This window comes from Sturnus vulgaris, chromosome Z (genome assembly GCF_052056855.1).
Source record: "Sturnus vulgaris isolate bStuVul1 chromosome Z, bStuVul1.hap1, whole genome shotgun sequence".
Lineage (NCBI taxonomy): Eukaryota > Metazoa > Chordata > Aves > Passeriformes > Sturnidae > Sturnus > Sturnus vulgaris.
In genome coordinates, this window is record NC_142283.1 from 64378449 (window position 1) to 64403797 (window position 25349).

Sequence of the window (25349 nt, forward strand, 5' to 3'; positions counted from 1 at the left end):
GTAGTGGGAACACATCTGTCTCTAACCTCATACAGGATTTTGAGACCACAAAAATATATTGAACATTAATAGTAACATTTTAAAACAAGTAACAAACACTAACTAACATGAGTAATAATTTCCTACTGCAGTTAAAAACACTCCTAAAGAGGAATAGAAGAAGGCTTTCCAGAACTGGATAGTTAGTATTTTACTGTCCTCTCTAATCAGCACCACAACTCAGTAAGAGTAATTATGGCTCATTACCACATTCTGAGATCTCCTCCCAAAGGTAACTGCACGGGGTTTGGCTGGGAAGGAGCTACAACACTAACTTAAACTTTCATATGTTATTGCTAAATAAAATCAAGACAGCTAATTTTACCTTTTTTTTTTTTTTACTCATCCAGAAGAATCAAGGAAGGTGGAAAAAAGTTTTGAGAAATGTGAAACTTAGAAATAAGGACAGGCAATGGTGGAACACAAGCCTTGTGGGCATACAAAGGAATTCAAACAACTATAAAAAGTTAAACAATTGAACTGAAAAAAGTCTCTAAAATACTTATTTCAAAAATACTAACAGCAGCACTCACTGATTGCTTTATTACCATGGATAGGTATTACATTAAAGTAACTTTACAAAAGCTTCTTCATTTATCCTGACCCACAAGCACAAAAGAAATAATCCTTGTCTTTGAAGAAGCAGCCTCACATTGCTGAAGCTACAAAATAAGTATGATAACAAAAGAGCACATTTACTTTCTCATTAAGAAAACTACTGCACTGTTTATCAAGCATCAAAGGTATTTCCAGTGGGTTTCACAACAACAATTTTTTTGAGCACAGGAATATAGATATATGTATACTTCAGGCAGAGAAAACACATTTTCAGTTATAAATATCTTTCTCTTGCCTATTTAACCTTAAAAAAAAGGAACTTAAGGAGCAGAATTAAAATGATGCACTTAAATTTTAAGTATAGCTTTATCTGGAATTTGATTTAAATATTTAACACTGACAGTCATCATAAATGCAGTAATTAGTACTTCAAGTGCATGATGACAGATCCTTCTTTATAACTATCTGCCCATTAAACTTCTAGCTTCATCAGAAATTGACTGTCAGCATTCAAGACAAAAGATTATTATTTCTTTATGTTACTGACTAGTTAAGATATCAGTTACCATTTAAGATGCCTTTTTCTTTAGTCATTTAAAACCAACAACCACTCAGAATATCTTTCAGGTAGCTGGCAGCAAGTCTGTGCCCATCCAAACTTTTCAACAATAAAGTCCAAGCAGAACTGCAAAAACTTCAAGCCATGAACCAGCAACCAAGACAAATTTGATCAAGAATTGCCATGAAATTCTTCCACACTAAAGGACCCTGAAAGGCTACAGATAGGAAGCATTACTAACTGTTTGTGCAATACCGTCAAGTACTGCTTCAGCTGAGATAGCAGCACTAAGTGAAGTCCATGGCTTTAAAGAAAAAAACCCAACCCATTAACACACAAGTGTACTTTCAGATTTTTAGACTGCTCTCCCACATAGCCCGAAAGACAAACATTGTTTGTTCTGCAATACTATACACTAGGCATTTGTGGACTACTCATGTAAGCTCATCAATGCAATCCTCAATCCATCTCCTGTCCACAGTTGTGTTTTACTTCTACAAATTAATTCTGATAGAGCAGTTCTCTGAAATTTATGCATTATTATTAAGCTTCCATTCTGAAAACTAAAATAATAATAGCAAAATCCTTGCATGAATATTCTGAACATATGGAAGAATGCTGAGATGCTTCCACATGAGGTTCACAATGTTTAAATATTCATGCACTGTAATGACAACATTTCCTTGCTTCACTACTGCCTCCACACCCAAAGGAACTAACTTAAAATTTTGATATAAAACATGTGGTTATGCTCTCATGAAACACTAAGGCTTATCTGAACTTTACAATGACATGAAAGCAGTGTAGTGCTTCTACACTGCAGTGAGACCAGAAAAGCTGAATGTACTAAAGTTTTTATAACATTAACTCTACCAATAAAAATTAAGGTATGCATAAAAATAAACTTTATCCAATGTGCAATAATTAAAATAATTGCACACATTTTTGACAGCTTGAAACATCACTTAACCTCACATATAAGCAAAGAAGTTCCAGGGTTTTCTCAAACTTCTCATGAAACGTATCTGAGAAACTTGTATAAACAAACATCTGTCTGGAAGGTGACATTTCATTATTACACATAAGAAGTAAGGCCATATTGAAACTAGAATTTCAAATAAGTAAATCTGGGCTTGTTAAGAAAGCCTTCTAAAGTAATTTTACAGCATGGTTTTCAAATGTCTTTATTTGCAGACTTTATTTCAAAACAGTACCTTTGTACAGAGAAGCCCTGCCTTTCTTATTTTTGCTCAATTTGTTAACTAAGATGTTAATCCCAGAGAAATATCCAGGTCCATGGTTCAGAAGTACCTATTCTACAACAGAAACTAATCAAGTCAAATGTCAACATCCACCTTTGTTCTTTTTTTTTTTAAGATGTCTTCCCTCACTGTGCAGATTTGGAGACTACTAGTATAATTCATGTGGCCACATTTTATTTATTTATTTATTTATATTGGCCCTTGACATCTTTAGCTCAGAAGTCAACTCTCAAAAACATCCTCATCTGAAAGTCCTTCATTATCCCCACTACGATTTTTCCACAATTCTCAACATGCCTCCCTAAAAAAAACAATTAACAGGTCGACCACATCCATTTGAAATAAGCAATCTAAAATAAGGAGAAGTCAAATTACAAGTATTTTGGCTTTATTCCACCAACTGATTAACAGCAATCATTATTAGGAATTAGACAGTATAATTCAGGCAGCAGTTGAAATGAAAATATTTCTATAATATCCTTAAAATATCTCAAAAGAAACTTCAGTCCTGAATGGCAGATGCTTGTAGGAGAATAGATTGTGGGAGATTAGGAATGGGGCTGTGGCAGAGCCTCATCCCTAATGGAGTGCAGCTGTCTAAGACAGGTGAACAGCAGCACTGAAGTGTGGCATGCTGATGTGTATTGTAAAAGGGCATGCAGGTGTTATGCACGTGGGGGGAAAGGGTATAAAAGGTTATACTGGGGAATAATAAAGCCCTGATGCTTGCCACTGTCTTTGGCATCAGTCATGTGTCCTCTGTCAAAGTGTGTGCAGCAGCCTGGGAAGTTTACAGAGAAAAGGTATGTGGGTTTTTACTACAAGATAATAAATTGATGGCATCAGCCAGTTTGAGACCACCGTCCAGAGGTGCCGAGCACAGACGCCGACAGAGCTTTATTCAGATTGTCCTGGCATGCTTTTGTTTTTGTAAAGAACCATCAGAACTTGTTCAGTTACGTATGTACAGTATGTGGAATATTTTGGGGCTTTTGTGGTTTTTTATTGGGGGTGGTGGTTGTTAAGTAAGAGAATAACTTTCAGGGCAAGTTAAAGCTGTATGGGGAAAACATGTGTACTTTGTCAATCCCTGGTATAAGTGTCTTAAGATTATGAAAGGATCACAAAATAAAAGTATTTCATATTCCATTTTGTTGCCACCAACACATAAAGCATTCTAAAAACCCACATGTTAAGCAGAACGCATGCTACACAAAGCTCTATGTACAGGACAGGATTTTCATAGTTCTTTTAGGTTTTAAAGCAAGATGAAAGAACTTTGTATGCTGCTGCAAGCAAACCATATATATTCCTCCCTACAAGGAAACTTTAACATGAGTACTGCTTTAATGCACAGATATGTTTTACCCATTACCTGGATCTTTGTATGTACTAAGCTTTAATGCTGTCCCCCATTAATGCTGGATTTCAGATAGTTTCCACATAATTAACGCTTCAACAACAAAAGGTAAGAAAATGTGGTCTTGTTTATAGACACATCTACCTGCTCTAGCACAACTGCAGCCCTCATCTCTTAAAACATACTGGTTTATAACTTACCACCTAACACTGTCAGTGCAACCAGTATGACACAAAATTCAGCACTGGATGGAACATGCTAACCACAGACTGGAGGCCATGCCACCGCCAAGTGCCACACTTAAATGTAGTTCAGATGTTTGCAAGAAAATGTAGTTACAGCAGTCTGATGTGCCTCAGGGCAGAGTACACTAAGACTTGACGTATAAAGCTAGCATAAGATTTCAAACTGAAGCTGCAATTCAAATCTGTTTTCTATGCAATTCACTTCAAAATAACTACTTCCTGAGGTCAATTTTTAAAATTAATATTCCTAAAATTCAATGTATTATAAAGTATTGTTAGGCTATTAAGAAAAAAAAAAACAAAACTGTGTAATTAATCTTGTCATGCATAAAAAAAAATGCAACATTTTCCCTGAATTGCTCACTTGAAAACACAAGATCAACTAAGTAGGAATGCTGAATGTTGTCTCAAAAACTCAAGTAGTGCTGACAATTTTCTTCTGAATATTTAAACTCAAACATGTATCCAATATAATGAAGGGGAAATTCGACACAAAGTCTACGCTATAGGCCAGAACTGAACTAGATCACAAATCAGAAAAATCAACAGTCCTACATTTTTCTGCAACATAAAGCAGCTTCCAGCAGGCTGCAACAAAGGTCTAAAACCTTCTTATACACAAGCAGAATGTGATGGAGACATTAAGGTATTTTTAGCGTTATAATATAGTCTTTTAAAAAAAGCTGAAATGAGTCTCAGGGGATTGTATCAAACAATGTCATGTGGAACATGTAAATTGGAGGTTCCAAGAGGTTACTGAAAAGTTTATTCCAGCTGACAACACAGAAAAAGTAAAAATTGCAAGTTTGTGTCTTTACCAAGCAACTTTCAAAAATTTAAGGAAGGAAAACCAAAAAAGTTAAAATGGCTTTTCAGAGTATTCATCTGAAAGCAAACCTACTTAAGGAACACACCCAAATTTCACTTCTTACTTCCCTCTCTGCCATTCTGCATCAATTAAAGAAAAGCCAAGGTGCTGGAGGTACTTCGTCAATTTGGTAATGGATCTCAACTTCAGGCATAAACATCTAACATTTATAATATTTATATGAAAGCAGAATCTTGAATTTGCTGCTGGAGTACTCTTACATCAAGTAACATTAGAACTAGTGTGGTAACAAGCCTAGAAACACTTTAGGTTAATACCCAGGCTCTGAAAAACAGCTGTTTATGCCAATCCAAAGGAAGAAAGGGCCAGAAGCCATCCTAACTCGGGTAGGTATGAATCAGTTCCATATACCATGTCTGCAGACACAAGGTCAGTTTAAGGAGTTCCTATTCCCCAAGTTATTCATTTCTATTTAGCCCTACTGATACTGATTTGACTTCAAAACCAAACCCCAAATCACCACCACACATTTTGAAACTTTAAGCTATACAGGAGAAAATGGAAAACTCTTGGTCTGGATTTGATCTCCAACCTAATTCATGTGGTGATCCAACAATTTCACAGGAAAACAAAACAGGATGACACTTCTGACAAACAAGTTTTTTTTACAGTACACATGCATTGTAATACATTTATTCCAGTGGGGAAGACCCCCCTACACAGAAACGGGATTTACCACACTAAAGACTACAGTTTTGTAGGATAAAGAAGATCTTATTACTAAAATAAAGCCATCAGAGCAGAAACAACAGTCCTCAAAAGCTGACATTTGTTCTCCTTCAACCAGCAAGACAGCAGGAGTTATGACCTTCAGCCATGAGATTAAATGTATTAGAAAGCTTAACACCAAAAGCAAGTCATAGTACCTTTTCTTCCTGTTTTTTGTTCAAGAAGTTACCCCCAAAAGGAACAACTTCCTTTCTTTCTTATTTATTGTCGGAAGAAAATGCGGCATTTCCAGGACAGAAAGGAAACATGTCAGTATGACTAAGCATAAGAACAGAGCTTACAGAGAACTGCAGACCCTGTGCATTCACAAGGCTCCCAGCTGCACAGTCACTCCACGGGATCTCCCCATAGAAGCATCTTTGTAAGTCCAAGCTGCGAGTCCATCCAGCCCAGCATCCTATGTCAAACTGCAACTATCTGTGTGTGCTGTGATAAAACCACAGGAAATCTCTGAGCAACTCCTCCCACTAGATTCTTCCCCACTTTCAGCAGCCAATATGTGGCTTCAGGGATGAATGAGAGGAGGATACCTCCACATGAATGTGTCTGATTTTTTATCTGCTGCATCTTTCATCTGTTGGTTTATATGTAGAGAGCAATCTGGAAACTGAAGGCATGCCATATGAGATAGTCCAAGCGGTTTAAAAGACGCTGAGCTGACCTCAGGGAAAAAGTAAAAATTGTGTTCACTCGCCATAAACAAAAAAAGCCCTTATGTTGAAAATAACAGCAACACAGAAAATCGTTAAGATACATGAAAGAAGTAAATGGTCGTTGCTTATTTGAATATATATACCACTTTTGTGTACAAATGTAGGTCAGGGAACAAACCCCACTGCTATAAATCAGGAAGTCTGCAGGCTGAGGAATACAGTAACTTAAAAAAATTACCATAAAGACACACACACCTTGAGCTTCCTGCTGCTTCTAAAATCCCCATGCAAATATTAAAAGAGCTGGAACCATCAAATCTGCTCCTGCAGGCAAGTCAGAAGAGAGGAGAGTGCTTAGGTATCCTCCTGAGGTATTGAGAAAATGCACTCAACTACAGGTGCAGGCTTTGCTTTCTTGTTTTTGCTTTGACTAAGTTTATCTTGAAAAGGTCTTTGACTTCTCCAGGCAGAAGACATTGCATGTCTTTGACTTCATGCCACACTCAGCATTGTTACACAAGAATGATGCAATAAATTCTACTGTGTCAATGTTCAGAAAATGGTACACCAGAAATGCCATTATATGCAATTGAATTTAAACTACACTAAGAATTATCCAATTAATTATTCAATGAGTAAGCTCCACTCAAATCAAACTAGCGAAGAGAAAAACCCGAGTGACCTACTTGACCTTTTGGGGATAGAAGAAGGAGAAAATGTAGAACTACAGTTATATGTTAAACCTCTAAAGGAAGCTGTCTGTGCCAGCAGACATTCAACACACACATCTGTCAGTGCTACAATGTATAAAACACAGAAGAGGAGAAGAAAGGCAAGATCCATTTTATGAAGGTTTTCCCTTTGGCAACTATACTAGCAACAAATTCTTAAAAATAAGGTCTGTTTGAGCCATGGCATGTTTAATAAATAAATAAATAAATAATAAATTTTACAAAAAGAAATCAGAATATGGTTATAATTACTAAAACCTATGAAAACAACAACAACAATCCAAACAAAAAAACTCACAAAACAAACAAAATAACCCAAAACCCAAGAAAAAGAGCCACCACCAACCAAACACAAAATAGAACAAAAAATCCCAAAGAAAAACCCCACAAAAAACCTAAAATAAGTGTCCAGTTAGCTTCCTCCCAAACAGTAAAGTTAAAACAGAAACACTTTGTATCCTGGAACATGTTCCTTGGGATCTCAGTAGCTCTTCCTGCTGTAGGCATTGAAGTTTGTCTGACAAAGTGTAATAAGTCTGTAATTTCCTGCTTTGCAAAACTATCAAAACAACTGTCACATTTTCAGCTTTTAATAAGCAGACAGGAACAGATTACTGTACTCAGATGGTGCTAGTGTTCTATTATCACAGTGGAAATGGAACCTTAACTACGAGGGGAAGCTGGCAGCAGAATTTAAGATAAACAAAACCAAAAAAACCACCTCTGATTACTGAGGGAATCTATAATAAAAAGGCAGTCTCTTCCCAAAGTCTAGAGAGATCATGACCAGACACTGATCAAGAAAGATGCATTTTCATAATCTCTCAAACAGGAAATTTAGTACACACATTGAAGTGATATTTGTCATAACAGAGACAGCATTAAGACAAAGAAAATTACTAATGAAAATTTAAGAAAGCTTCGTAAAGACTCCTTTCTCTTGCAAAGCCAGGGAACAAAAAGCATTTTGCCGAAGTCAGCTGCATGCTTTCGGTTTCTCTTATCTGACCAAGAAAAAGCCCTTCTCTTTTCTTGCATTGCAGCTTGCAAAAATGTCTATGAAAAACAGTACTTGAGAGGCAGATATCTGAAAAACAGAACTACTTTCAAGCACTTTTAAAATATCTGAGCATGTTTTACAAGCCGATTTGATTATTACATTAAAAAAAATAAAATGGCCACACAAAGTCAAAATATAGCAGTTTGTTTCAAAAACTGCAAGAGGGAAATGTGCATGCAACTCAGTCTTACATGACTTTTGCACTGAATTGTTCCAAATAGCACAGTACACCAGTTGACTTTAAGTACATTAAACTTAAAATGTATGATCAGCACAGAACTGAGTTTTACTACACAATGTCACAGTTCAGCTTCTCCTTAGATGGCTTGTTTAAGTAATAAACAATTTACTACAACTGAGCTGTTAAGAACACAACAGGAAGTGTTTTGCTGGAGATGAGGACTTTGTTTTCTTCTTGCACTGCTGAACACACTCACTGAGACTGCTCTGTGTTACTGCTTGACTTTGCATCAAGTCCACAGCAAACTCACCATCTGCTAAAACTTCAGCTGCGTGAGGTAAGCCAAAAATAGTGCAAGGTACTTTTACCTGTAATTTATCTCAGAAGACTTTTATAGCAGCAATTTTAAAGATTTGTCTAGGAGGAAAAAAAAACCTTAGACCTGCCTTTTGGGGCTTTTTTTGTTTTGTTTTGTTGTTGGTTTTTTGGGGTTTTTTTTGTTTTTTTGGGAAAGTAATTTCCAGTTCATAAAATGCAAATATTTATTCTATAAAGTTATTATCCTTACAGTAAAAGAAAATTTGTGTCATTCACATGTAATACATTTAATTGAAAGTGGTATATTAAAGAAACATCATCTAAATACATCGTATTTATGTAAAAGCATTAATTTAAGAGCAATGCTCTTACTAAGAAGAAAAAATCTCATGAAAGCTAGCACATGAATGAAAATGTTGTCAAAAAATTATGATCAATGCAGGAAGCAAGTTATCTGAACTTTTAAATTTTACTCAATCAACATATCCATAATTTTTGTCCCTTATAAAGGGCACCAAAATACACATGTATGAGAAAAATAAGCAAAAATGTCTATGTCTAATCTAAAACACAAATGCACAAGTGCCACTAGTGTCCGGGGGGTAAGGCAGGGGGGCGGGGAAGAAAATGTTATCTTTGTCTGAATCTTTTTCTCATTTCATATATTCACCATATAGTACAATTCTACACAAACTGTGTTATTCTTATGTATACCCCCTTACTGCTTCATTTGATAATTTAGAGCACAGTTTCTAGTGTGAAACATTGTTAGGTTGTCATAAGATTAAAATATATTAGAGCTATTCTGGTATTAATGTTGGGATCTAAGTATGAATGCACTTTTCAGGACCTCCTTGGTAATAGACACTATTAAAGAGAATTCAATAAATTTAATTAAGTTTTAGACTGAAACATGGGTGTAATAAAGAAAAGATTAAAATTAAGTGCATATTCTATGTTCAAAAGTAATCTATACAATTGTGCACCTACAAGAACAACTTTATTTAAACAAGCATAGGATAAGTGTTTGAGCTTAAGAAGCCAGAATCCAGTAAGAAGCCTTCTGGTAAGAAGACAGAATCATAAGCCCACCTTCCAAAATCTAGTACAGAACCTAACTACAGAAATATTTTGTCCCTCCTTTTCTCCCTACTGCTTACTGCAGTGAAGAGCAACAGCAGAAAACACCTGAAACACCAACAAAGGCAAACACAGAAGAGGTGGCCGTGAATGATAATGCTGGAGAGGTGCAGAGTTTCAGTAAAGCCAAGCCCCTCCTCTTTTCCTTTTCACATCCCATTAGCAGACACAAATCCTTATCAACACAGACTACAAGTTTCAAGGCTGTCTGAGAAACCATCTTGTCTTACAGAAGGTCAGATGGATTGATAGTTTGCAAGTGTTATCATTTCACTTCAGAATTAGCTTAAAAGTTCCAAGCCTAGTAACTTCACAGCACTTAATTCACTGAGATACTCTTTCTGCATTGTAGTTTTAACACGAATTTCTGAAATCTCTTGCGTATCACTGAGTTTTTATTTCAATTTATTACCAGTTTCTCATGAAATCTCATATAGTTTTGACCACCACAATTGTCTAAAATTAGAAAGGCAGTAAGTGAATTCTGTGCTTTCAAGTGTGTCTTAATCTGGTTTCCAGAGCTCTTCTACTTCATTTTATTTCAGGGTTCTAAGGGAAAGTTAAATTAACATTGACTGAATTTTCAATTTCTGTTTAAAAAACCATCTCATAATTTCTTCATGCAACAATAAATCCTGATCAATTGAAATGACAACTTTCCAAAACAAAACCAAACCAAACAAAAAAAACCCAAAAAACCAAAAAAACAAACAAATGTGGATGAAAGACAGTTCTCATCACACACTTTTACCAAAAGCATCTCAAGCAAGATATGTATTTTGAGAAAAGCAAATTTTCTGCATTATTCTTGGAAGATTCTTAACTATTTCCAACTTCAAAGTAATAAAGTAAGTAGCATTTAATAATGTGTACTCATTCCCTAACAAGTCAGAATAAACCACATCACTTGAAGCAAACTGGCTGATAAATGCACTCTTCTGATGCTTTGTTCCCACTGTCAGCTTTGGAAAAAAAGGGCACTACATTTCTGAAAAAGGTGTAAGACTACTAGTGACTATTTTCTCTGTATTATTCCATTCCCTGCCTTCACATTAAAATAGCTTCCCAACTCATATGAAAGTATCCAAGGGGCAATTTCATTTTCCAAAAAAATGTCAAGCCTCTCAAAGCCATTTCCAAATTTAGGCTTCACATTAAATCTGTATTTCAGCCGTATTCAAAACCAACCTTCACTTTCAGCATAAGCAATTCTAGTTAAAAATGGCACAGTAAAGAAAGAACAGAAGAAGCATTCCTTTCGAGAGAAAACGTAAATCAAGCAACAACATGAGAAATTCAGAACTATTAAAAATATAATTAATTTTTTTTAAAATTAGTAACTAAAGTGAGGTTTCATTTCTATATGAACATTCAGAAGTGTATCAGCCTAGAAAGCAGCAACACAAGACAAGAATGTGTTTTAAAACTCCAGTATTTGAAAAAACAAAACACCAAAACCAAATCACTGAATAAGGGATATGACAGTTACTTTGGAAAAACAGTTCACAGTAAAAATTTAAAAATGAGACTACAATGAATGAGAATCCAACTGGATATTAAAAAAAAAAAAAATAAAAAAAATCCAAGAAGAATTTGAAGTTTTGGTATGGTTTCTGTGCCTTTTTCAAGTAGCAGCAAGTACTTAATGCACAGGTGAGGCCCAACTCACTTAATCCTTTTTTGATTTGATGAAGCCAAACTCATCCAGAGCTGATTTCTGTAATTCTCTATATACACAATTATGTTAAAGTATCTTCAGAAAATAAAAAACTAAATTGCACAGCTCAAAAGAGTATTTATCCTTTTGCTTTACTGTTTAATTCCTTCTGAAGCAAATTCTTCACTCTTTGCATTAGACTCACTGGATCAATCTACAGATTTTAAAGTGACTTCATGTATTTGCCAGCAGCCTTTACTCAAAATTAAGTGAATAGAAAATGGAGAGCTAACTATATTCAAGAACATTCTTATTTGGAAAGATGAGATTGTCCCATCTCCCTTAATAAAGTTTTCCTTCAAGTTTCATAGGTACTTTTTGCACAACCATAAGGGAAATCTCAGTTTTGTGTTGTCCTTACTTCCATAATCATTTGGAGGATTTAATATCAGAATCCATACAAAAAAAAAAAAAATCAGGATAGCCTAATCTACGGTGTTGTTCTTTAAAGCAACACATTTAAACATAAGAAACACAAACTAAGACTTGAAGTGATAAGTAATAGAAATCATAAAAATATGGGAAATAGAAGCCCAAGATTTCACTGAACCAACTTAAGAAAGGGTAAATTATGTCACTTGTTATAGAGGAAGTATTTTTCACTCAAAGGAAATCAGTAACAACAACTGAATCTGAATTCCCTGAGGTGCTACCAAGCAACTCATCACCACTGATTCAGCATATGAAAAGGTAAAGCAGCAATAAATTAAACAGGTAATTATCAAGAACTCTGAACATCGTGGCAGCTGCAGGAGTTGAGTTCCACTTGTGATTACCCCACTGTGCTATGACTTCTCTAAAAGGACTTTCAACCTCAATTGAAACAACCTGACATAGCAATAATTCTATCCCAGAATTTGTCTGATTATTACAATTTCATAACCCAATTTAATTTCATTTACTTCTCTTCACTAAAAGTAAGTTTTACTCAAAAGGAAAAAAAAAAGCCAGGGAAAGATGTCCATATCTCTTGCAACTCCAGAAGGTGCTCCAGTTTAATGGCATTTGCACATATTCAGAGATTACAAAAGGACTCACATCAAATCAACACATGATCATACATCTTAAAAGTTTAACCAACATCACTGTAAGACAGCTGTAATACACCCATTTTACAGCCAAAAGCATACTATTCTGAAAGACCTTTATAAGACAAATGCCTAAGATAATAAAAAAGGATTTTCTATAACACACAGATAACTTATTAAATTTTAATAAAATATTCAAAGATTAGGCAAACATCTGTGATTACTAAAGATGTCATACTACTTTTATTTCTTACCATGAGAACTTGTATGACAGTAGCAGCGTCTCAAATACAGGACAGTAACTGGGAAAGCAGTCTCACTTCTTTAAGGAGGTGTGCAAGTGCTTTTCAAATCATTATGAAACAACAAAAACATATAAAAGTCCAGAAATAAAAACTAGTTCCCAGGACACACTGGTGTAACTATAACTGGGGAAAAGTCTGCATGTGAAATGAGTCGTAACCTTGTGACTTACTAATGGACTGTTTATGGAAATACTTTTCTTAGCAAGTTAATATTTTACTAGGTACTGGAGTGACCTGACTGTGAACTAGAAGCTGAAGACTCATGTCTTCACTGTGACCCATTGAATTAATTGCTACATTAAAATGTCAGGCGACCTGGGACAAGCAAAGGGGTGACAGAGCCCCAAGTCCATGCAGACATCAGAAAGAAAACATGCCTTTGAAACGTTGGAACAAGGCTGATTGTAGCCTGGGACCGGTGAAGAACACACTGTCACATAATCCTGTCCTGGAAAACCAAAAGGGATTTGCATAGTCAGCCTTAGGAATACTCAGATACATAACACAAACTCTGAATACTCTCCACAGGGAAGGTGACCACTTTCAGAAGACACACTTCCCATACTTGCTTAGTGTGTCCATGTCAAGTATTAGCCAGCCAGTCATGCACCTACATAGGATTAGAAACAAGCTGCTGTATGAATATGATATAGCAGAGTTCTCAATTCTTATTCCTTGGCTGCCCACTCACAATCACTGAATGCAGTTACAGAGAAAGGGTTAAGAATTTTAAATCCTGTAATTATATATTATTTTAGCAAGTGCAAATAAGTATACAGTAGCCCAACAAATCCTTATCAAAAGTCACCATGGTAAGAACTAACCACTTCCCTTGTGAGAGCCAGCTTCATCCCCTCCCAGTTATAAAAACATGCCATTTATTTGAACATGGAAAGGGAGTATGCTAGACCCATATTGCCTCATTTCCTATTTCCTTTTAAGTATCAAAATGCAGGTCTTTTCACAATGAGATTCAGAAATGCAATGAAGCATACATTGGGACTTCAGGAGATAAAGTGAAATGCTGGTTCTCTAAAATGAGCTTAAGGGGGGAAAAAGAGCAAGTTCTACAGAGCTTTTTTTCCTCCTCCGAAGTGATTATAAAGAAACATGAGGAAAGATTGGGCAGACTGACAGTTAAGAAAAATGCCAAAACCTTACTTGATAATAGCTACATTGAAAATCTTGACTGCATAATTATTTGTGGTTTCAAGCAAAAACCAGTAGTTTTTAAAATGTTAATAGCACAAAATTCATATGCCTATTCTGTACCTTCACCAAATCAGAAATTTGCCATCATGTCTGATGCACAAATATTTTGAGATCTGGAGGCAATGGTGTCTTGTCAACCAGAGATTAACTGACAATACTTAATGGAAAAAAGAGTATCCTTCCTAAGGCACCAGCTCCCTTAACACGAGGGAAAGGGAGCTTCTTCCCACAAAGGGAAGAACAGAGCTGGTCCTAAGTAGTATAACCAGTTGAGCTCTTTCGTACAGATAACACGTCACATCTCTGAAAATGCTGCTATAGTATAAATCAGTCCTCCACCTTAGTAGCTGTGCAAATCCAAGTTTTAGCACTTTTGGCTTTATGATCAGAGAAACTTAATGTAGTTTTTGAACCAATGTTAACCAGAGAAGGCAAATTTGCTCATTAGTCCTTCCCCTCACAACCATTAATGAAAGACCCGAATTATTTCCCAATAAGCTGGATGAAACAAACGGGTTTTTTTTTCAAAACCTTATAGCTCTGTAAGTATAGCTATTTATAGCTAAAGGTCCTAGAAACATTAAAGAAACAGTCTTACTTTTGACCACTTTCACCATTATATCCTTTGAATCCAGGTTTTAATCATGACAAATCCATGAGTTTTAGGTATTTAACAAATCAGCATTTATCAAAACACTATCAGCTCAGCCCAGGCTAAAGCAACTTAAGTGTGCTAATTGAACCACACATTCCTATGTAGATTCTGTTACAGCCAGGAAGTCTTGCAGTTTGTAGCACATACTCCATAACCAGATGTTGCACCCTTCTTTTTCCCCCTGAAGTTCTACAGAGGTATGCAGTGCCTGAAGCATCAGAAGCAGTCCAACCTGCTAACTTTACAAGCCCTGGAAAAAGTTTTATGCAGCTGAGTGCCACAAAGTGCGAAGAACTTACCTAGCCAGTGTGAGTACAACTATGGTAGCTTCATCCTGCTGCCAGCTGCTACTAAGAGCTGATGAGCAGAGAAAGCTCACTCAGAACCCAGACAGTCACATGTAACTCCAAGATGGCCACAGTGGTAAATTTAGGTGCAGATTTTCCTCTGAAGTGGAAATTACGTTTTGAACAGAGCCCACACTAGTCAGTCACCCACTTGGCGATAAATACCTTGTTTTATTTCAGGCTAAGATACCAATATTACTAATACAATAGATGCACATGAAGTGAACACTTGCTCGCTAAGAATACCAATAAAGCCTATGAGGCTCCACCACTGTTTAAGGCTTTAAGCTAGAGGCTCACTCACAAGATTAAAATCGGAGTTTTTGTCTAAGTCCTACTATTTATGGCTATTTAGTTTTCAATCACTTACACACATGCAAGTACGTTAAATACAGTTGAAATACTAATGCATACAACTAAGTTCCTTCCGGGGAAGAAATACTTTCAAAAAACTATTTGCCGAAAAAGTGAAAGACCTATTTTGATGAAGCTCCTATGGAAATCTGTCTACATGACAGAAACTGGCAGACTTCCTACTAGTTCCCCTTGCTAGTTCCTCAACAGTCCACCCGGTAGGTTGAAAAGAAGCCAAAAATCTAAAAGTTCTGGCTGTGCTCTCTCCCCTCCAGTCTTGATTCCCAGGGTCTACAAGTGGCTTGCCCTGGCACTGGACCTATATTCTCATTTCCAGTCAATTTTAAAATAAAGGAATGCAATTCATATGTAGCTGATTTCAAAATGTCAAAGCAATTCTTCTTCATTTGGTTTTGCTGGGCATCCTCACTAGCAGCAGAACTGTAAAACATTGCCACAAACACGCAACTCAGAGCAGGTCAGAACAAGCAAACAGAGCATACTAATTTACTGCTGAGACACCAGGGAGAATTAAATACTTCAGCACATTTACCGGGACAAGATGGTTTACCATTGTACCTGAACATGCTGGAACTTAACCACATGCTTAAAAGACAAATCTCACAATTCAGTAGCACTGTTCTGCTTACCATACGTACACTTAACTTCTCAAAAAGAGCTAATCTGTATTTCAGGATTTTCAATATAAATAATGATTTCAAGATTAAGTATAACTGTACTTCGAATGAGTTTAGAAAGACAAACAGTAAGCAGTTTCATTAGTTTACTATCACGAATTAAAGCCTGGTTAAAGACACTATTTTTCTGAGAAATGCCAGTGTTCACAAAGGTTTGTGACATTAGTAAACTGTATCCCAAAGAGCAACAGCCAAGGAAAATTACTGTCACTGTTTTATTTGGAACAGACAGTAAACATTTGAATGAGATGTCATCAAGACCTTTTTCATGGACATGTCAACGGGCAATGTTCAGATCAAACCTTTCCAACAATTTTTTTTTCCTTCAGAAAGGGAAGTCCGTCTTGTACTGTAGAAGAGACAGGATTTGCAGGAGGGTCTAGGAGTCCTCAAATCCTGACTTCTCTCCTTTTGTGGAATAAAAAAACTCCCTCAGACTGAGAAATTCTTTTTTGGCTAAAATAATGAGCAACTCAGGTACAAGGAACACTGAACTTTTTTTTTACATTACTACTCTGGTACCTTCTAAGCCTTTTTCCTGTATTTTCCATTCCTAAGAGAGTCAACTTGGACCCACTGGGTTTTGAAGTGTCTATACAAGGAAAAAAGCATTCTTTTTAAGAATTGAATCCCTTGATACCAGAAATACAGCAGAAATTAATGACAACAGTAACTATATAGAACAGAGGATGCTGGCATGCAGCATAAGCCAAATGCAATAACCAGGCACGAATCTCCCAAGTTGAACACTTTGTCAATCCATATCTTTTCTCACTCAGCTTGCTGAGTGTATCAGCGTATGTTGGTTTACAATGCTGAACACATCCTTACATGAAAGCACCTTACAACTTTGAAAGACACGGAAGATGGAAGACATCTTAGCTGAATCCAAAATATTTACTATTTTATTACGTGCCCTCTTACCACAAAAAGAGGGCACTCAGCCCACATGTTCATCCTCACAGTGAGAAAAACCAAAGAGATCAAACTTTTCCATATTGGTATGGCACAAGGCATTTCTAAAATGACAACCCTGAAGGCCACCTGCATTGCTCCCTGTCAGGGCTCTGCATGGCTTAAGCAGTCTCATTTCATGCTTTCCTGTCCACAAGGCTGGAGGGGAGGTGAAGCAGGAGCTTCTTCTCCCTCTTCTTGTACTACTGGCTTAAAGCAAATGCAGAACAATCTGCATGTCTTTAAGATCTCTTTTCCATGTACCCCTGCTCTTCCTCCCCAGCCTCTGGGAAGGGTAAGAAACATGCAGTTGCAACTCAAGAACAAATTCTTCTCCAGGGAACAAACTCTGACTTAGTTAACTTCAGGAAGATGTTTGAGGAAGTGTGTAAACAAGGCTGTGTGGAGCAGAACGTCCGAGGCCACCAGCCCCAGCCCTAACCTCGGAGGTTCAAAGAGAAAGCAAGTTATCCTGGTTACTGTGACCCTGCCAGAAACCACCGCCCACCCCTGCCAGGTAGATAGTAAAGAGTTTGGCTGCATTCACTGGGCATTACAGAAAATGTTTCCACACCATGGAAAATCTAGTAGAAACCCCAAAGCCCTCGCACTTTCTACAGGCTGGGGCATTCAATTTGCCTGCAGAGACCAGGAGACACACTGCAATAAGCTGTTCATTACAAATCAATGCAGAATTTACAGTTAAAAACCTAAAAAAGTCAATGTTAATTCTAGCTTTACAGGAGAAGCCATTTTCTGGATCTATATGAAGGCATTACTGAATTATCTTTTTAAAAATAAACTTATGCATAGTAGTACAGTTTTAAGAGTAACTCCACCCAGCTCCACACAATTAAAGAACTAATTCTTCACATTTCCATTTCAAGCATGAACTGTGAAAGAACTTCACCCAACTACAGAAGCCATTCCCTATGTTTTATTTATATGAATAAAGTAACAAATTTAATATGCAATACCGATCCTTAATATGGAAAATCCTTTCCAAGTTTTAAAGAATACATTAACACTGTCCCAGCAAGCTTCCATGCTAATCAAAACTGCAGTAATTTCTCATATTAAGCAAAGGCATCTGTAATCACAGCATAGACTTCTGCAGAGGCATTTCCTTTAGTGAAATAACAAACATTTCAGATCTTTATTTATGGAAAGATTTAAGACACTAATTATAGACCTAATGCTAAAGTTAAAATGTGAAACCAGAGGAAAAAAGATTGAAAAGACTATTAATATCAGACCTTGCAACTCTACTGTCTAGAACCATGAAACAAGTAATAAAAAAAAGAAAAATACTGATAAACGGAGAAACTGTCCCTAACTACACAAGAATTTTCAAACTATACATCCAGCAAACAGAAATTAAAAGCAGTGTCATAATTCAAAGCAATTAGAATATTGTCTTAGCTATGATGGTAAACAAACACTAGCCTGTTAGATTGTCTTAATCTGACAAATTGGATAAACTGTTCATGAACAGCAAATTGGATGTCAATGCTTGTTTCACACAGAATCCCACAGATTTACCACACCTTTGACAGATATTTACATTTGTGTATACATTTCCAAGTGCAGAGCACTTATATATTATCTGAGGGAGACGTTATCATCCACTGAGCTTAGAAGCTTCCCTTTTAAAGAATACTAGAATTTTAGAATAATATTGTGCAGACATTTTATTAGCAGTAGAATGCGAGGTAACACAAAATTTGTATAAAAAAACCCGAAGTTGTTTCACACTTTGTTATGACAGATTAGGGTTAGGGGCTTTTTTCCCCTTCAGCATTTTAAATATTTAGACCAAGCTCTTTCAGCATCTGAAAGGAACAGCCCTGGAGATAGAAACATGACAGTTATACAAGACTGCAAAAATCATCAGGGTGTAAGACAGTCTTTCAGAGAAATAACTACTGAAATATATGCACACCTTTAAGGGTGAACTACCAGCTCCCAAAAGTACCTGATCATCACTGCTGACAGCTGATAAGAACTGGTTTCAACTTGCTCAAAAGCAAGACGACTAGAGGCTCAAGAATAGGATGGGGAAGAGACCAGAAAACAAGATGTCAGATGTGGTCAGATGTCAGTGAGGTCAAGCAGATGCAAGTCACTTCCCAGCATTCTATTTCCACCTTCCACAGTGACCCTGGGCAAGTTACAAGGAGCTGCAGTACCAAGAACTGGGTGAAATCTATTGACGGGAAATACTAGGAAAGAACTGATGTTGTCCAGCATAATAATCACATTAGCAGTTATTTAACTACCAACTAGAATACTAGGACAAGAGAGATGAGAACTGACAGTACTATGCTATATTTCCATTAATGACTTCAATAGTTTATACTTCAGGGACACAAATGAAATATATGGAGAAAGTGTGAAACAAAGGCAGACTGACTTGAATTACAGTTTAATCTCAGAAATAGGAATATTCTATGACATTCTAAGTTTAAAGAAAAAAAAACACTTTTTGCAAACATCTTAAAATCTTCACGTGCTGAACACTATCAAAACAACTGGACATTAATAATCCAAAAAGAGAGGGAGTGATGTCTCGATCACCTTTTATTAAGACAATTTGAAAGCTATTTCATCAACTTCCAGACAGAAGGTAAAGAATTTCCAGTTTCAAATTGCTCTTAAGTAGCAAGCAAGTAGAGCTGCTGTGCTCTCAGGACATTTTACAGCCAAGATCCAACAAAACTGATCTTCTAAAAGCACACCAACAAACAAACAACCCCAACAAAATAAAGCAAACAAAAAAAACCCGAAATTCAACAAAAACCTAAAACCTACAAGCCAAAAAACAGACCAAAAAACCAAAAAAACCACACAAACTCCCCAGCTCCTTCCCCCCCCCAAAAAAAAAACCCCAAACCAAAACACACTAAAACCCCCTCAAAACTCCAAACATACGGGAAAAAAATAGTCAAGACACTTCAGCACCAAAGAGAATTCTCCAGTTCTACTTGTGTGGTGTTGTGAGACTGGAAAGCGGAAGCAACCCTGCAGGCAATACACTCAGCCTCCGGGCAAAGATAAAAAGGGAGGGTAGCAACAGAAAGCAACTCTCCACTTAACCACGTTCTCCTAGTCACACACAGACAACTAATGAAGCCCTTTAAAAGGATTTCTGTCCACTTTGCCTTAAGCAAAAGAACAAACTGTAATTCTAGAGCTTTAAGTGAGCACACAGCAGATAAAATGTAAATTAAGAATGACCCTCAGGTCTTTGCAGAGAATCCTCCGAGAACACTCAGATTAGGCTTGGAAACTCAGAACTCAAACCAGATCCATCCTCTTATCACCACTTCTGCTGAAAACTAGCTTTACGAGTTTATTTAAAAAATTGCTACATGGCAACATATAATTTGTATTTTAAACAAGCTTAAGCCAAGTTTCACCAATACTGGAAGCCAGGGAAAGCCAACAGAAGCATTCCCACAGTCATTCCACCCCCAGATGCTTGTTTCTACTTCTGCCTCATGCTCCCCTGCAGCAGCGTAAATCACTACACAGCTGCAACATTACTTTTGAAAGTGTAAGTACACTAAAAGGTCTAGAGAAGTTCAAATCCATCACAGAGGAGGAAAAATTGGTCTCCAAATCTTGTGCTCTACATGTTCGACCTTTGGGTAAAATATGACTGCACATGTCTACACACAGGTATTGCACTGAGCAGTACTTAGACTCCACTGAGTGACAGTAGAGACTGAACCTTTAGTATCACTAAATCCAATGAGACAGAAAGCTCCAGATTAGTTAGTTACAATCTATTTACTTTGCACAGGAACAAAGAAACTGCCATATCAAATCAGACCATTTAAGCAGAACCCTACAACTTGCAATAACTAAGAGTGATAAAAATCAGACATGGTAGAGGGTAACCCTCTTCCAAAAGTACTCTCAAGCCACAGAGCACAGAAGAGGTAGAAAGGCAATCTTCTCTTACCGCAGTATCCACTCTAACTGGATGCAGAAAATTTGGTAGCTTATTTACATAGACAGTTATAAACATCGAGCAATAAAGACTTAGACAAAATACAAAATTCTATTTTGCCTTAGCTGGGAAGAGCCAAGATCAACAATAAACTGTATTTTTTTACCATAGCTACATTCTGACAGGAACAGAGAAAGTTAGCATTTCAGTGGCAGAAAAATCCTTGGCCATGCAGTGCAGTTACTGTAGGTGCTCCCCCTCTGTTCCCACTCCAAATCCCAGTGCTCTGTTAAAAGCATTCATGTCCTCCTTTGAAAGTCATCAAAGGTGCTACAAATTGATAAACAGAGCTGAAACTGGTGAGCTATTATTAGTACATATGTACATACAGACAAAGCTTCTGTTTTACAGTGTGACTTTGGCGTCTCCAGCATCTGTCAAATAGCAACTGCAGAAAAATACAGTATAAACATCTACAAGGGCTGCCTTGCAGCTGAACTATCCTAGCATATGCCTTTTCAAACACCTAATTTTCATGGAAGTCAAAGTATGTGGTTACTGCACACAGAACAGATGATCTGCACCATCTATTTCCTTTCATTTTTATAAAAATATGATTACAGCAATATAAACTAATTCTATACTTGGGGAAGTAATAAGGCATCTACATCAATTTCAGACACAAACATCACTTAATGTCTGGATGTTTTAAAAGCATATTGTTAAACTCACAGAAAAGGAGGTGCACTTTACTTCCATGGATTTCCCTCCTGCTACGAGAAATTACACTGCAGTTATCACTGAATTCACTATTTGGATCTTATTATAAACAAAAAAAATATACTGACAGTAAACAATAGATAGGGGACAAGGGATCTGAAGTGCTTTATCATGTTGAAGCTCCAATTCCTAGGAAAATAGCTCCCTTCTTCTCTTATAGTACATAAGACAGCGTACACCCTTCACTGCTTTTAGTGAAAATATTCACTGTACTGCCTGACAAGCAGAATGCTTAAGCTTAATGAAAAAAAGGTAATATTTACATCTCTAATTCAACAGCAGTCAGTTTCCCTTCTCAGCTTCATTTTGAGGCTCAGAAAGATCTTCCAGCATAAACAGAAACAGAGAATTTATTTAAAAGGAAATAACTGTAATACCAAAGAGACTGATAGGGGGACTTTGGAGCAAGCACAGTATCTTCTAAGTAACAGTAGATCCTTACAGGAAAGTACAACCAACTGTATTCAAAGCCTTCCCATAAAACATTATTTAAATTATGTCTTTCAGTTTGCCTCTTAATAAATATCTGGACAACAGCTGCCCAGGCAAATTTAATGTGTATTACTGTAACTCATATATAAATTAGCCTTTCTCCTCCAGATAAAACATTAAAAAAATAAAATATTAAAATGAGGGCAGATAGATGTTTTAAATTTTTAAAGTGCAACTTGATCTAATGCCCTTTTATAGGTAACACAGCACACAGAATTACTGAGATACTCTACATGAGGATTTATAGGGTATTTCTGAAGGACAATCATTGTTAAAGTCATGTATTTTCAACTGCACTTATAAAAAGCTCAGAGTAGACTCACTGAAATACTTAAGAGAAAAGCATTTGGCATTCAGTATTTTTTAAGATTTGTTAACATTCCTAATCAAATAGCACAAAGCACTTAAAAGTATTTTAACTTGTATACACAATACACTGTTTTGCCCAAACGCAGGTACTTAAAAGTAAGAAAAACCGTCAGTGTGAAAAGGAAAAAAAATTCCACAGCTGCTTTGTCATTGCTGCTGTGGGACCAACTACCAAGGATGGACGCAGCATTTCAGCACGGATGCGATATACACTGACCTTCCTGCACCTCTAACATCAAGTCTAACTCCCACTTGCTATCACCATGAGATGCAACTGCTTTAAATATATTTATATATTCTGATACAGATCCTTCTTTTTCTTGAAAGCCACAAAACTTGATATAACTGTATTACAATATACAGTCCATTATAATTTCATGACTTTATAAAAGCAAAGAGAATTTATAAAAAGGCAAGGCACTCACTAAAATTTGTACATCATTCCCCTTCCCCAAAACATTTACAATTTTCTGCTACATCTTCTGTAAATACAGAGTAATTTCTTATCTGAACAACCACACCATAACAAGTATTTTTACACTACCCTAGGAATAGGCCAAAATCCATCTGAAATGCTGAGAATACATATAAACAGAATATTGGTTTACAAAACAGTTCTTATCACAGTACTCCCACGGCAATTTAACCTTTAAAAATATTCCTGAGGTTTGACTGACATAAGACACAACTGAAAAGAAAACCTAGAAGTCATTAGTCCAAACAGGAATTATATTTTTATGAGGTTTAAATGATTAGCCAAACTGTAGGGCATCCCTAAAATAGGTCCCCGGATGTTAATACTATGTTTTTAAACTACAGAGTCTACATCAGATAAAACTTTACAAGAGATCCAGGTGAAATTGTCATATTCACATCAAAATTACATGGTCATACTGCAGTGCCTACACAGCAGTAAGACTCAGAGAGTACATGTTAAAGCTGAAATGTGCTCTGAAGTACTTAAACTGCTTCACCATGGGTGTAAGTTTTCTTTCATCCTGAATACTTGCACACTTATAGGAGAATTACTGGCAGCTCACAAGAAAACAGACTTATCAATTAATACGTATAGAAGGCAAATAAAGACTGCAAACACCAGGGCGCTGAACATAAGCACTTAAGTTTATCACCTAGAGTAAGCCACGACTAAACTACTTTCTCCTAGGAAAACAAACCAGAGAGGATATTCATGCTTCTAAGTCCTTCCTCTTCTTACTAAAAGAAATCAGTTCTGCATTATCGCGACGCTGCAAATCAGAATCTGACTTCGGAGAAGTCCTGGCCGGGGGGGAGGGGGGGAGCTGGGGGGGGGGGTGGAATAACAATAAAGTCGATTACTCAGTTTTGCAGCAAAGTGCTCGGGCAGTGCCTGGGGAGCACCCAAGGCAGGCGCTCAGCCGCCGCCCGCAGCGCGGCCCCAGCACCGCGCTCGCTCGCCCGGAGCCCCAATGGCTGCTGACACATCCGGCCCCGGCCCCGCCACCGCCCCGAGCTCACACTTCAAAGCCTTTCGGGACTCCGGCAGAAGTCAAACACAAACGTACCCCGCAGCCAGAGGGGCCGCCCCCCGCGGCTCCGCTCCCGCGGCTCGGCTCCCGCGCAGTCCCGCACCGCTGACAGCTGCGGCCGGCGGGGCAGCCCAGCCCGGCCCGGCCGTGCCCCTCCCTCCGCCCCGAACCAGGTGCCCCGGGGGAAGGCGGGCGAGCTCTGCCCGCCGCGCCCCAGCGCTGCGCTCCGCGGCAGCTCCCGCCGCCCCCGCATCCGCTACCGGCCCGCGGCCGGGGGGAACGGGGCACCGGAGCCCGCCCCGAGCCCCGTCCGCGGGAACAGCCCCGACGCCGCCGCTGTCACGCAGCGCCCGCCGGGACCGACCCCTGCCCGCCCCTCCAGCCGCCGGCGCCCCTCACCTCGCGGCCGGGGACGGCTCCATCCTCCGCTCGGCGGCGGGGTCCGTCCCCGCCAGGGTCCCCGCCGGCAGCGGCTCCAGGAGCTCGGCGCAGCGGCTGGGGGAGGCAGCCGGGCTGGCGGGGCTGGAGCGCGGCGGCCCGGGCAGGTAGTGGAGCAGCAGCGTCTCGGGGGGCTCTGGCGAGGAGGAGGAGGAAGAGGAGGAGGCGGCCGGGGCGGCGGCGAGGAAGAGGGGCGCCTCCGGCAGCCGGTCCAGCTCCACGCTCCGCACTTTGCGCAGCTGCTTCCGTCTCCAGTCAGAGCGCTGTTCCCGGCAGCCGCCGCCGCCGCCCGCCTCCCGCAAGAGCCCCCCGCCGCTGCCGGCGACGCTCCCCGCCACCGCGCCGCCCTTCAGGCTCCCGCAGGCGGCGGCGGCGGCCGCCTCCGCGCCGCTGCCCGAGGATAATCCCGATGACGAGGCGCGATCCCCCGCCGCCGCCGCCATTTTCTCTGTCGGGTCACATCGGGCTCCCGAGCACCGGGGGCCGCCGGCGGACAGCGCGCTGCGCAAACGGCGCCGCCTGCGCAAACGGCGTAGGGCGGGGGCGGACGGCGGGCGCGGATTGGCGGCGGCGGGCGCCGGGGGCGGGGCCGCACCCGTAGGTGCCGCGGGGCCGCGCCCCGCCCGCCCCCGCGCAGGTGTCGGGGCGGGGAGGGAGCTGGGCGGGAGCCGCTTGCCGCCGCCACCGTTGCTGCTGCTCCTGGTCCGCGGGGCTGGGCCTGGCGCTGTGTCTGGCCGTGGCTGGAGCTGGAGCCGGACGGGGTCCGTCCGTGCGGCCGAGCCGAGCCCGGGAGCCGGTGGAGGCGCCACGCGA

General features: G+C 39.0%; 1 protein-coding gene across 2 annotated transcripts in view; it reads right to left on the reverse strand.

Moving 5' to 3' along the window:
• Nucleotides 1-25349, reverse strand: part of MAP3K1 (mitogen-activated protein kinase kinase kinase 1) — a 59234-nt gene that overhangs the window by 33442 nt on the left and 443 nt on the right. Inside the window, exon 1 of one of the 2 annotated variants that reach the window (XM_014887013.2) lies at nt 24498-25011. The exons of the other annotated variant lie outside the window; for it this stretch is intronic. Within the exon in view, the coding sequence (XP_014742499.2) occupies nt 24498-24979 (482 nt within the window). The 5' untranslated portion in view covers nt 24980-25011. Of the gene's footprint in view, nt 1-24497; nt 25012-25349 lie in introns of those variants that run through there. 2 annotated transcript variants of the gene reach the window in all.